Source organism: Dermacentor silvarum, chromosome 5 (genome assembly GCF_013339745.2).
Source record: "Dermacentor silvarum isolate Dsil-2018 chromosome 5, BIME_Dsil_1.4, whole genome shotgun sequence".
NCBI lineage: Eukaryota > Metazoa > Arthropoda > Arachnida > Ixodida > Ixodidae > Dermacentor > Dermacentor silvarum.
Window position 1 is genome coordinate 134258795 of NC_051158.1, and position 14886 is coordinate 134273680.

The following is a 14886-nucleotide window of genomic DNA, read 5'->3' on the forward strand; positions in this document are numbered from 1 at the left end:
CGAAAGCGCGCACGATGGGACGGACGCCTGCAGAGACCGGGGGCGGCGCGACGCGCGCATGTGTGTTTCGACGCGGGGCTATCGTCATCACCAACAACGCTCGTAAAATCTGTGGCGCGAAGTTCGAACTCTGTACTGTCAGAACGCCACTAACTGCGCTTGCAAACCAACGTACGCTTGTTTATAAAACGAAGGCTGCTTGCAAAGGGTGTTTCCCCTTGCAGTAAGAAATGTTTGGGTGGTTCTGGAATGGATGATGGAGGTAAGGGGTGCGGTATAAATCTCCAACATTCCCTCCTGCCGCTACTTCCATGTAAAATACTTTTTTTTTTGTATTTTACATGTACAATAATTTGCTTACGGTATCGTCATTGAAGGCGTTTGGTATTGGCCTGTTATAATAAACTACTCTGTTAATTATTGCTTTTACAGCGAAGCTGTTAAGTGCCGGCTCAGTCTTCCATGGTCGTCTCCGCGTGTAGAAAAAAAGAAAAAAAAAAAAAACTCGCATTGGCTCGAGCATTTTTTGTTTCGCATTTTTAATATTTCAGTCTGAGAAGATTTAACACAAAAGGCATGCGCTGCCAGTGTTCTGTTTCATGACATTTGTTTATCGGCTGTCATTCTCAAACTCCTGAGGAGCTGTATAAACTTGGACATGTAGCAGCACCAGCAACGCGCAGAACTGTTGTGGACGGCGGCGGCGTTTTGCCCGCGTTCGCACGGAACGCGCGCGGCGTTGGTGATGTGTTTATGAAGAACGTGCGAACCTTTGCCATACACCCTATGGCGGTGTACCGTAGCGACCATAAGGCCATGGTCCCTGTGGTCACTAAATAAATGAAAACCACCGGATCATATATATTTCTCATTATTTAATAGTTCAAATAGCCAATTACACCATCACATCTTAATAGTCATAATTGGAAATACATAATTCCCACTATAGTACAGCTTCGCTGGTCTCCCATCTCCACCCTAGTGGAAGGGCTGACAGTTTTTTATTATAATTTTTTCCCCCATATATAACAATAAGTTGTTGGTCACATTATTCTGATTGTATAAACAGAATGTACCCACACCCTCTGTAATGGAACTTGGGCCCTGAGGGTATAGCAATAAATAAATATTGATAAACTGACTTACTCCGGACAGGAATTCAGTAAAAGTACTTGTTCTTTTTCATTACTCCTGCAGTTGAAAGGAAACAGTGAGACTTAATTCAACTGACTAGAAAGCCATGGACTGTTTTGTATTACACACAGCATGTTTTATTTCAAAGGATGCAGTCCATCAGCACCAATAAGTGAAGAGGAGGAAACAACTTTATGAAGAAAAATTTCAGGGCGTTGTAGATGGCCGCTTATCTGCAGCAACCTCTTCCGCCCAGGCAATAATTCCTTTTTTGTAGCTTTTCTTCTGGAGACTGTATTAGGGTCTCCCATGTTGTTTCAGAGAGAGCTGGCAGAAGCTCTCTGGGTGGGGGAAGACCCTCGCATTCCCAGAGGATGTGTCTTTGGTTTGCTATGGCATTTTTGTCGCAGTTTTTGCATATTGGGTCAACCTCCCCATCTGTGAAGATCGCTAAGCGATGAGGAGTGATAAGGCTGTTAGTTTGAATACGGTGGAGGATAGTGGCCTGCGCTCTCGTAAGGTTGCCGTGTGGTATTGGGTATATTCTCCTGTTCTCTTTACATAGGTTGGTAAGTTCGTTGTAGGAAGTCACTACCTCTCCCATCGGGGGCTCCGGTTCCAAGGAGAGCACGACCCGGTTTGTTAAACCTCGGGCCACTATGCGCTTTCTCGTTGCCGGGATTTCCCGAGTGAGCGGGTACCCAGACAAGATTGATTTTTGTTCTGTCTTCCTGATTGAAGTTTCTCAAGATCTTGGCTGCATTTAGTTCCACACTGCCCCTCATAAAGCTGAGAACAGCGCTCTTAGAGTCGCTAAGGGCAGTATGAGGAGTTGGGTTCATGATGGCCAGTGCTATGGTCACTTCTTCAGAATAGCCTCTTTGATTGATACGGCTCTAGTTGAGGCCACATTTACGATTCTAGATTTTCCGTCCACGGCACTCAGGGTGTATGTGTTGTGTCCCTGGTCCTCCAACTTGAAATGCACAACACCCTAGAGGAGCTGATCGAAGCACACAAAACAGCACAAATAACACGGCTATCAGACATGATGACGGGACTACACATCCTGAGTAGACTGAACATTAAACCCATATACGTACACCGCGGCAGGCACAGCACCACTACCTCCCGCAATCTGACATTACATAATAATCAAGCCAATACCCAAGAACACCCTGGTGGGCAGGCACGACGGCAGGAGAAAAGCCAGGGCAGACAAACTACACGAAAAGCACGAGCAAAACCAAACCCCGTCTTTGTCGATACCAATAAGTGAGGAAATGTATCTGTGCAAGCGAGGTATAAAAAAAGTGAAAGCCTGGAGCACTTTCTCTTCAGTGGCGTTTACGTATCAATCGCTGATAAAGTTTGAAGTTAACAATTTCGTAGTGCCTATATTAAGCAAGATACGTGAACCTTCAAGTGTTTTGTATACTGACAATGTCTATATTAAATTTAATTATGTGTCCACATTCTGAAGAGCGTGTTCATGGAGAGATTTAATCACTTTATTGTACACGCAGCCATCCAAATCAAAATCGTTGTGCTTAGGTGAAAATATTTAGGTGGGAAATCTAACTGCATGGTTTCAACTGGTTCCATTTGGAAACCAGTCCGAGTTACAGGCCAATTTCGCACTACAGTAATGTACACAGTACTGGTACCCATATTAGAGTGTACTAGACATATTTTCTGGTACATGTTGATCCCCCCCTAACCCCTTCCCTCTCTCTCAACAAAGATGGAGAATCGTATGCCCCTGCCCAGCAGAATATCAATCCTAGCGCCGCCTCTGCTGGGAACGGTATGAATGTGGCCGCTGTTCTATAGCATGCATTGTGTGTACGGCATACTACCGTAGTCCTGTCCGATTCCGTGATATATTCCACAATATTCCCGAATTTTGGTTCCCTGCTATCACATCAGCCAACAAAACTGCAGATGCCTGACTTCGTTAGATGGCCCAATGTTGGAATAACTTTTATTCCACAAAAAAGCCTCAAGCAGCCAAAGGAAAGCTGCTTATTTGCAAATCAAATGAAGTAAAATAAAATGTTTACAATTGAGCAAATCACACCAGTATTGCCATGTTCAGTGTGGCTTGAGCAGTCCATCTTTTCAGAAATCTTGAGCGGTAGTTAACCGTGACACTCAAAGACCTCATATAAAAAATATTTGACCCAATTTAATTAAGCCTTCTGACAATTCGCTTTCACAGAATATATATGCAAATACATACAGTTGAACCTCGATTGAAACTGCACCAAAAAGCTTCGTTAAATTGCCTTAAGTCGAAATTTCTGTGTCAGCAGGTCCAGGTCACGAGATCCTAAAACGGAACTGGTCAGTGTTGCATCTTGTCTAAGAATTTATGAAAAGAATCTTGTAACAAACTAGACCATTCATTAATTAAAAGTACTGGTTCGTAGAGATCACGCTAAAAAAAAAAAGAGCTTTGATGCGGCAGACAGTGCCTGCATACTAGCGGCTGCAATCCCTATGGTGCAATGCGTTGACGTGTACCATCACGGACTGCCAACACTGGGCTGTCATTGCATTTTAATGCAATTAGCATTCTTAAAGTACTTAACGCACTTTCCAAGGTCTGTCCATCTCTAACCGCTTTCCCGGACACCCTAGCTGGTACAACTAATTTCTGTTCTCAGCAACATGCAGAAAGAAAAAGCCATTTGCTGTGGAATCATCGGTCACATGGTGACTAAAAAATAGTGCATTTATTACAATATAAAACGAAAATATATTATACTCTGGCAAGAACACAACAGTTCGCAGTGCACAGCACTGACATATGTCACATTCACAAGCAGAATGTAAATGCCCAGTTTCGTTTCTGCACATACGTGCACACAGATCTTTGCATTCACTTCCTAATCTCGTGCTTAGCTAGCACCACATCCGCCTGCACGTGACTTGGAAGACTCGGAGAAATGCTGTCCTGGGAGTCCAGTTTTACTGGAATATCACTGATGGCTGCCACTTTCACATTGACAGCAGGAACGTCTTTGTCGCTGGCTGCCAGCGGTAAAGCAGTGGGCATAACAGTAACTGGGCCCTTTTTGGATGCAACTGCATTGGCTGCATCACCAATAATAGGAGCATCAACATCTACGGGTGCCTCTCGTTTGACATCTTTGGACATCTTGCGAACAAGTGGCCGGTTGTCGAGATCCTGGAGTGCCGGGATTGCTTTATCTTTCAATTCCAAAGGCTTGCCAGGTAACTTCACGGGGGCTTCAACATTGACTTGTAGAGGCTGTTTGGCGAAACTGCTAGCGACTGCTGGAAGCTCTTCTGGAGCCTGCTTTAGAACAGGCTTAGGTTGCTGCTGCACTAAACTGGGTTTGCTTTCAGGGACAATGGGAACCTTCTGCTGCAACGGCTGCTGGGCATCTTGATGATGCATGATGATGTCCAGTGGTTTCACAAGGTTCTCTCCCGCTTTCGGGACGGCATTTGCGGCAGGAACGATGGGCTGCTTTTGCACCACCACATTCTGAATGCTGATTTGAGGCTGGTGCATTATTAGGCCCTGTTTTGGAACCTGTGGCAGGGGAGATGGGACGTCGACTTTTGGGGCTAGCACCGGGGGTTGTTGGCGGATGACCTTCACATCTGGCAAGTCACTTCGTCCTGCCTCGTCTTTCTTACTGCCTTGCCCTGGAGGGAGAATGGGATTCGGGAGCTGTTGGTTCGCAGCGACATGTTGAATGCTCTGTGCAGCCGGCTGGACGCCTACCGACAAGGGGACCTTGACGATCTGTCCTACGCGTTGTGCTTGACGTTGTTGCGAGTCCTGCCGAGTCCGTTGCACGTCCTGCACGGGAAGCGGAGGAGCTTGGTTCAAGACTGGCTGCGGAATGTTCTGGGCGGGAGCCTTTGGCAGCAGTTGGCTCCCTTGGTGCAGGAGAGGCGGTGCGCTGTCTCCAACCACTGGATGCGGTGCATTCGGTGCTTCTTGTCTGGCACCGGTGAGAGGTGCCGCCGGTGCCACCATGGGCAGCCTGTCATGGACTGGTGACGGTGCAACCACATTTGCAGGTGCGGCAGCCAATCTTGCAGTATCCACAGTTCCGTTGGTTTTCTGTGGCTGTGGGGGCGTGTCTTGCTTGTGTTTGGCCAGTTCCTGCTTGAGCTCACGCTGCAGGTCTTCCAGCATCTTTTTCTGCACCTGTGAGTGCAGACAGAGACAAGTTCAGGCCTGAGTTCAAGTTCAAGCCTCGCTTCTAAGTAGCAGCAGCTGCACTGCAACGTTGCTCATGAACAATGTCGACCGATGATGTGCAACATTCAGAAGATGGCAAATTAGTACTGAATGTTACGCAAGTAAGGAAGGTGTGTATGATGTTCTGACTGAGCTACTGGCTTACTACAGCTCAAATTAAAGAGGCAAGATTTTGCGGCGTGTTTTATTTGACACGATGTTCCTGTGCAATACAAGAATGTGCAAAAAGCAATTTTCAACACAGGATTCTACAGTGCTGAATTGAACAATATGGAGCGCCTTATTTATAGTCAGTAATCAACAAGCTTCCTGATCATTAATATAAACTCATACTCATACCCTAGTATTTACAATGTTAGAATATTTTTGTCATTAAATAGCACAACATAAAGCATGACCTATCAAAAGCACAAACACAGCATTAGTAACAAGTAAGCTGTTTGTTCACATACAAAGAGGATTCTGGAGCATAGCATGCGGTCATGCATTATCAGGGCAACACTAGGCAAGCAGCCTTGAAGACAATTGGCGCATACATTAACTGTTAAGGAAACTGGAAACTTGCATTGTATGTGCTGATGATGTGTTGCTTGTGGTGACAGTGGGTGACAAAAACAGATTCTAATTTTCTGGTTAATATGGTCATGACAGATGGTGCCGCTATTATATAAACTAGGATAGCAACGATGCGTATCTCCAATTTTATTGTGCAGAGAACAGACATGTGCAGCAGACACAAATTTGATCAAACAAAGACCGCAGCTGAATGTTGACTCTGAGCAAAGTATGACTGCAAATGATCCAGCAGATTAGCCCCAAAAAGTGCACGCATGCCTTGTAATTTTCACTGCAACCTACTGTCCACATTTGATAGAAGTACACAACGCAGCATGACTTCTCATCATTGAAAATTCAGCAGCATGTTACATTCCTGTAGCACAAGACAGCGAATGATGACACAATTGTGCAGCTATACAGGAGCATAGTTATGCATGCTGAAGGTGAGTCGTGAGGCATGTAATTAGCTGCCATCCAAGCTGTCAAAATGTTCACGGCTCTTGTCTGTCTTTTGTAAGTGCTTTCAGACATTTACGTACTGATGACAGACAAGGGAAGACTATAAGACATTAAGATGAAAGGCTCCTTCCTAGCACCCCTCCCCCCCCTTTTTTTCTTGGCCACATTTAGTTGGCATACTCAATATGCAATTTAATAGTGGTTTCTGAGAAACCCATATGAGGGTTTCCTTTGTCAGTTGGATGAACCGCACTCCTTCTTGCGGGCCTCCGCAGAACACGTTTTTTGGTTAGCCTGTATTTCACTCATGTTGAGCTTTACCAAAATGATCCAAAATGCAAATCTTCTGCTCAAAAATGGGCAATTCCTGCTCCAAACCTGCTTCAAAGTGCCAAATTTGCTGCTCCCAGAGCTCCTCCCAAACTCCCTTGGCTGCTTTCATCCCTGCGTTAGAATCCAGGCAGAGCTCCGATCCTGCTTTTCGATGTCACTTTGTAAGTAAAACAATATGTGTAATGTGTTAAAATATTTTTATAACTCGAGCCAGGTGTAACTAATGCCTTCTATATGCATGTTAAAGTGACTTCATTATTTTATTGAGATTTTGTGGCGTCATGTTTTTGAGTTGTTGTATATACAGTAGTTTCAGTTATAACTTTTTTTATACTATGGCTGCTTACATCTTGCAGTTCCTGTGCATGCATATTGCTGCAATTTCTCTGGAACGCATAATCATCTAGTGCATTTGCTGTTCTGCCTTACCTTTTCTCGGGTTTTTATTCCAGCTTTCATACAGCCATTGTAATAGCCACACTGTGCATATTGGTGTTTTTAGCTTCGAATTCTTTTTGCTCACGAGGGGAGCCACCGAAGCGGCTCCCCTCGCCCTCGCCCTCTCGAAGCGGCTCCCCTCACACGAGTCTTCGAATAAATGGTGTCATCCACATACACATTACAGAAGATCCTGGTAAATTGGCTAAGCACGCTGTTCGTGATCTTCTGAAACCATGCATTCGAATCTTTCCAATCGAAAGGCAGTCAGTTGTATTCAAAGATGTCAAAAGAAGTAGCAAACGCCGTGAATGGTTTGTAGTCTTCTTGCAGCAAAATCTGCGAATACCCTTTGCAAAGGTCGATGCGGGAAAACCATGTACATCCGCCTGTCTCGTCAATATCGTCGATTCTTGGCATCGGGTATGGGAATAAATCAGTCTGACGGTTTACAAGTTTGCGAGTTCACAAACTTTCGAGAGTTCCGAAAATAACTCTGTATCAGGTTAGATACTGGTTATTCTGCAGTCTACTTCAGCTGATTTTAGAAATCGCTGAATGGTTGTTCCCACACCCACGTAGAGAGTACCGCGCCTTAGAAATGGACTGTGCAGATCGCTTTTAATAATGGTATACTCTACAGATTTCTTTTCTCTTCGACGTATTATGTAAGGATATGTCTAGGGCTGTGCGTGTCTCGGACATGCATTAAGAAGACGGCAACATTTGAGTTTCATTAACTGCGTGTAAGAACTTATAAACAAGCGCAAATCTTGTAGTCTTGAATGCGTAATTTGCGCAAGTTTTTTTTTTTTTGTTCAATGCGTGAGTCGCACGCAAGAGTTTTGACCACAAAGTGAGAGAAGTCTGATAGTACATCTGTGAAGTCAACCAGGCTCTCAGTGGCACTATTACGTGCGTTAATAACGGATGTAGAGTACGAACAGACAGTTCATGGCATTTGTGCTGCATATGAAATTTCCATGACCATTTATTTAAAGTAATGTTCTGCTCGATTTAGGTTTTTTTTTTTTTTACAGTATAGTAATGTGAAGGTTCCAAGTCCGAATCCTCCTCCAGTATTTTCAGGCATGGAGTGGCGCCTGACACTGGCAAAAAGAAATATCGTTGAGCGCTAGTGGCGCTATAGTACCGTATTTACACGATTGTAGGTCGACCCATTTTTTCAAATTTGGCAATCCAATGTTGGGGGGTCGACTTAGAATCGAAACCGAACCGTGTACCGCTAGTAATGGCAAGAGAAATGAGAAATCAAGGGCGCTACAGTGTGGTTACAACTTTGCACCTACGTTTTTATGGTTACAGTAGAAGCGTAGCGTAATAATTTACTGTATTGCATACATTTTGATTGCGCGCACCACGAGCGCACGGCTCTTGTGGGTGCATCGATCATGGAAGAGCCGCCATTTAGGGGGTATTGGTAGCTGGCGGAAGAGCCGCCGTTAGGGGGGTATTGGTAGTTGGCGGAAGAGCTTTTCTTTGAGATACGATTGTTTTCGACGGCCGCGCGCATCTGTCACTTCTGCTGTTGTGCTGAATCGTCGCGCCTGTCATGAGTGCCAAGAACTTTCGGCGCTCGTTCTCAGCAGTATTCAAACGGGCTGCTATCCTCCATGTTGAGGAAACTAACAACTGCGCATCGGGACGCAAGTCTGGAGTCAGTGAACGTGTGGTGCGGCAGTGGCAGCTTCAGCACGAGAAAATTTGGCCTCTCTGGCTACTGTGTGCGGGTGGGTCCTCTCTGTGTGGGAGGCTGTGCCGCGCGATGTCGTGGTGCGGTCGTTCTCGAAGTGTGGACTCACTTTTGATGACGACGTACTGTGAGACCGCAGCAGCTATGACGGGAGCAGTACCAGTGAGGTCAACTCTAGTGACGATGAGTAGTCTTAGCAACCCCATCAATAAATTTCCCGTGTGTGAAATGCACTCGCGTGGTTTTTCTCCTCCCTCCCCCCCCCCCACACACACACACACGCACAAATTTTTTTTTTTTTTTTGTGACATGCAATTTTGGGGGGGTCGACCTACATTCGAGTCGACTTACAGTCGTGTAAATACAGTAGTCAAGGTGCAACCAAAATAGGAAGGTCCACTCATTCCACTCACTCACCAGAACAGGAATTGGCCTTCCTGGTGCAGTATTCGGCTGCTGCCTCCCTAATACAGTGTAGACCACTTATAACGTAACCGCTTATAGTGCAGGACCGGATATCGTGCGGTCTTTTCAGACTCCCGTTAATTTTCCCATAGCACTCCATGTATACACGTATCGCCTATAGTGCAGTTTCGGGAAACGAAATACCGGTTACCGTGCGGCTGCTTGGGAGTACGGAAGTCAGCGGAGATGACGAACGCTCCCCTCAAACGGGCGCCCCAAGGAGTGCTTGAGGAAGAAAGAGACGAAGTGGAGGAGAAGGGCACGTGGTGCAAACGAACAGTCAGTGAGGCTGACACCAGAATCTTGAGCGCGAGTCCTGAAATATCACGGCGCGCATAGCGAGCGAGGGCCGCGAAACTGCCAACGCCATCCAACGCTTACTTCATGATAACGGCAGTAAACGAAACTTTAGGGAGCGGGCGGCGCCGGCACAGCACGGCGAAGGGCACATGCAGAGACCGTGGAATGTGAGGGAGGAGGGCTCCAGGGAAGCGGATTTCGCCTCGGCAACTCCACCGCTTCGGTGGCTCCCCTCGCCCTCTCTCGTAGCTCCCTCACTTTCGACTGTCACCGTGCGCGCCCGCCACCGTGAAGGCACCGCTGCTCCAGCTGGCCTGGCGCCAGCTCTCCGAAGTTTCGTTTTCTGCCGTCATCGGGAAGCGGGCGTTTGCCGGCGTGGGCAGTCAGTTTCGTTGGCCGGCCTGGGACAGCGCCGCTGCTTCCCTCTGCACCGTAGCCGCAGCGTGCAAGGTCAACACGTGACTAGAAAGTAGAGGAAGCATAAAGAGAAAGATGGTTCACTGCCATTTTCTACACCTGGCTGAGACGTCGGCACAGTCGGCACGTACACGCATGTTCCAGCGCAACGCAGAATCGGCAACCTTGCCATTTGAGAGAGGGTGAAATTTCCACCGCGTTTTTTTTTCTTTCTTTTTTTTGTTTTGCTCGCGCGGGACATTGAGCCTTGAGGGGTCTCTCCTAAGCTTTTACTCTATGGCGGTGCCGGAGCAATGCCAGTCGAAGGCGCTGCCGCGTGATTTGGTTCGCATTAACTAGATTCGACTGTAAATTGAACGCAAACGTTCTAGCCGCATTCCTCGACTGTCCCATACGCGTGGCGGCTCGGTGCACATGTTTTGCATGTGTGCGGGCCTTGAAAATTGTTGCTTTGATTATAGTGCGGTACCGCTTATAGTGCGGATATTCGCGACTCTGGCGACTTACGTTATAAGCGGTCTACACTATAATGACTCCTACAATTTACCCATGGACCTCAGTCCCCAGCGGCAGCGGAGCACCTGACCAAGGCGGTGGTCAGACCTGTGACGCGGCAGAGGGTGCTAAGAATCTCCGAGTCTGGACAGGCTGCCAATGGAAACTGAACCTGGCAACGTTCAACACGCACACCCTATCGAGTGAGGCTAGCTTAGCAGGGCTATTGGAAGAATTATCAGGTATTGCCTGGGATATTATTGGCCTTAGTGAGGTGAGAAGAACTGGTGAGGCTTATACAGTGCTGACTAACGGCCACGTCCTCTGCTACAGAGGTCTTCTAGGAACACTAGAGATGTTGGTAGAATTCGCGGAAAGGAATAGGCTCCGAATAATGAATGCCTTCTTCAGGAAGCGCAGCAACAGGAAGTGGACCTCGAAAAGCCCTAATGGAAAAACAAGCAATGAAATAAATTCCACACTCTCTGCCGATCCCAGCATAGTGCAGAATGTAGAAGTGTTAGTTAGGGTAAAGTGCAGTGACCATAGGCTAGTGAGGTCTAGAATTTCTCTCAATTTGAACAGAGAAAGAATAAAGTTAGTCATGAAGAAACAGGCGAACCTAGACGCAGTAAGGGTAAAAACAGACCAATTCAGGCTGGTGCTCGCAAACAAATATGCAGCTTTAGATCAGGAGGATAAAGACAACATAGAGGTAATGAATGACACCGTAACTAGGATGATCTCAGAAGCCGCAATTGAAGTGGGAGGTAAGACACCAAGGCAACCAGTAGGTAATCTCTCCCAAGTAACAAAGGACCTAATAAAGAAACGGCAAAACATGAAAGTGTCAAACTCGAGAGATCAGATAGAATTAGCTGAACTGTCGAAACTGTTTAACAAGAAGAAAGTAAGGGATATCCGAAATTATAATGTGGAAAAGATTGATATCATGCTCCGTCCATATTTTACTGCTTCCTCAGTGAGAAGAAAACTTGGCATAGGACAAGGCAAGATGTATGCACTAAAAAATAAGCAGGGTAGTATCAGCAATTTCGATGACATAGTAAAAGCAGCGGAAGAATTCTATACTGACCTGTACAGTGCCCAAAACAGCCAAGCTACTTTCATTCAAAGTAGTGATGAAATGGATACAGAGCCTCCTTCTATAACTAGCGATGAAGTTAGAAGGGCCTTGAAAGACATGACCAGGGGAAAAGCTGCTGGAGAAGATAAAACAACAGTCAATTTGATCAAAGAAGGAGGAGATATCATGCTTAATTCAAAAGCTTGCGGGCCTTTATATGCAATGCCTCAAGACTTCAAGTGTGACACTAAAAAATTGAAGAATTATAGACCCATTAGGTTGCTTTCAGTATTGTATAAAAAAATTAACCGAGGTAATTTCAAATAGAATCAGTGCAACACTTGATTTCAGCCAACCAAGAGAACAGGCTGGCTTCAGGAAGGGATATTCTATGACGGATCATATCCATGTCATCAACCAGGTAATAGAGAAATCTGCGGAGTACAATCAACCTCTCTATATGGCTTTCATAGATTATGAAAAAGCATTTGATTCAGTATAGATACCAGCAGTCATAGAGGCATTATGCAACCAAGGAGTATTGGAGGCATACGTGAATATATTGGCAAATATCTACAAGGATTGCATAGCAACCTTGGTTCTCCGCAAGAAAAGTAGAAAGTTACCTATCAAGAAAGGGGTCCCAGGCAAGGAGACACAATCTCTCCAATGCTCTTCACTGCATGCTTAGAAGAAGTATTCAAGCTCTTAGACTGGGAAGGCTTAGGAGTGAGGATCAACGGCGAATATCTCAGCAATCTTTGGTTTGTAGATGACATTGTCCTATTCAGCAACAATGGAGACGAATTACAAGAAATGATTCAGGACCTTAATCGAGAAAGTGTAAGAATTGGGTTGAAGATTAATTTGCAGAAGACAAAGATAACGTTAAATAGCCTGGCAAGGGAACAAGAATTCAGGATCGCCAGTCAGCCTCTATAGTCTGTAAAGGAGTACGTTTATCTAGGTCAATTACTCACAGGGGATCCTGATCATGAGAAAGAAATTTATAGAAGAATAAAATTGGGCTGGAGTGCATATGGCAGGCATTACCATATCCTGACTGGGAGATTACCACTGTTGTTGAAAAGAAATGTGCACAATCATTGCATTCTACCGGTGATAACATATGGGGCAGAAACTTGGAAGTTAACAAAGAAGCTCAAGAACAAGTTGAGGACTGTACAAAGAGCGATGGAATGAAAAATGTTAGGCCTAACGTTAAGAGACAGGAAGAGAGCGGTGTGGATCAGAGAACAAATGGAGATAGCTGATATTCTAGTTGACATTAGGTGCAAAAAGTGGAGCTGCGCAGGCCATGTAATGCGTAGGATGGATAACCGGTGGACCATTAGAGTTACAGAATGGATACCAAGAGAAGGGAAGTACAGTCGAGGACGGCAGAAGACTAGGTGGAGTGATGAAGTTAGGAAATTCGCAGGCGCAAGTTGGAATCAGCTAGCGCAAGACAGGGGTAATTTGAGATTGCAGGGAGAGACCTTCGTCCTGCAGTGGACAAATATAGGCTGATGATGATGATGATAATGTGAATAATATTTTGTCTTTGGGTTCTAAGCTCTGCTTACATCAAGTTTCCCATGTCATCTTCAAATACGCGTTGACAATGGCCAGATAACTTCCAAGGACGCCTATGCATGCTGTTGCGACATCATGCTTTACTCTGGTCACAGGGAAACGAGTATACATTCTGATGGATTCTACTTTAGGCACAATAAATTTTGGGAATCCCAAGTGAGAGTATAATATGCAGTTATTACACTTGTAATTGGTGTTCAGGGCCGCTTGCTTACAAGATGCAAAGTAAATGAAAGCTATGATAACTGTTTACTTCCAGGCCGGAAAAGAATACGGGATATGCTTTGGACGTACATGAATTAGCATTTTAAATTATAGAGTGAATTATACCCGTCTTCTGGCACAAGGCATAAGTAGTCTCCATGCTATCGTCTATGGGTACGAACTTATCAAGGGCGAGCTTCCCGCAGCGGCATGCCGCCTGGCAGTTCAAAACTCCTGCGTCTCCGCGTCAATTACGTTGTCAAGCAACACTGGTCTTTCTCACCGCCGCTCGTAGCTGTGCACCAGTGCACAAGCAGCAGCTCACCCTATCGCACTTCTCCACCGACCTCTCACTCGCGCTGCCAGGCACACGCCAGGCTGTGCGGCGGTGCGAAAAGATTAGTGCATTCACTTCTGCACGGTGCAGGTGGGCGTGGACTCTTGAGATCTCACTGGCGCAATCTCGGGTGTCACGCGCAAGCCTGTGCGAGTCGCGCAATGCTGCGCAGCTAGCGTGGCTGTGCAAAAGATTTGTTCCTTCACTTCTCTCTTGCTCTAGGCGTGTCATACAGGCAGCCGCTGGTTCTGGCCTCAGAGATCTTCCTGGCGCTATCTCGGGAGTCACACCTAGTTCGTGCATTCGCTTCTCCCTCTACCTGCAGTGCGCCACGTGGGCTTGCAGCTGGGCGTGCCCTCCGAGATCGCATTGACATCGGTCCAATCTCGCAGGCCACGAGTCTGCCGAGCCAAGCTGGCATGGCGAAGTTCGCTTGCCTACGCAATCACTCGGCGGAGCGCTGTGTTGTGCACCACGTGTGCTGCTCGACTGCGACGAGCCAAGTGGAAAGCGAACGCGAAAGGCCATCACAATAAAGGCAGCTATCTAAAGGCTGTCGCGTCAGCTGCCAAGTCCCGTGTTGCACTCGGGAAATATTTTTTCTGTTGTTTAATTCGAATTTCATTGCATGCCTGGCCGTGTAGCGGTTCCGTGGTCCACAATGCCGTCTTATTATTTCCATGTTTACAATTGTGCACCCCAATGGGCATACATTGTAGTATAGGGCAGTCCACATATAACGATATATCGGTTATAACGATGAGTCGACTCAAGAGTATCTACTTATGCATTAGGGCTATCAGAAAAAACAACATATATAACGATATGTTATTCACTGCATATTGGATATAACAATTGAAATTTTGCTTCAGGGCAGCATTTTTAATGCAGAATAATCGTGAAATTTGCATTCCTACGTTGCCCTTAACCGAGACGGGGCGAGAAGTTTGCCTACGCGTGTTCGTATCTGCCGCCGATACCGCGCAGCGCATCCCGCCCGTGCGCCGATTGCGAAAGCCACGGAAAGCATCGCAAGTTGGTGCAGCGTGCACAAGATGGCGCCAGCTGCTTCACGCCCGCGTCGCCGGCGGTCATGCGAGACG

General features: G+C 46.2%; 1 protein-coding gene across 4 annotated transcripts in view; it reads right to left on the reverse strand.

Moving 5' to 3' along the window:
- Positions 1-3826: 3826 nt before the first annotated feature.
- Positions 3827-14886, reverse strand: part of LOC119453769 (putative sodium-coupled neutral amino acid transporter 10) — a 101971-nt gene continuing 90911 nt past the window's right edge. For all 4 annotated transcript variants that reach the window (XM_037715823.2, XM_049668497.1, XM_037715822.2 and 1 more), the window contains one exon: positions 3827-5326. In XM_037715823.2, the coding sequence (XP_037571751.1) occupies positions 4019-5326 (1308 nt within the window). In that variant the 3' untranslated portion in view covers positions 3827-4018. The remainder of the gene's footprint in view (positions 5327-14886) is intronic.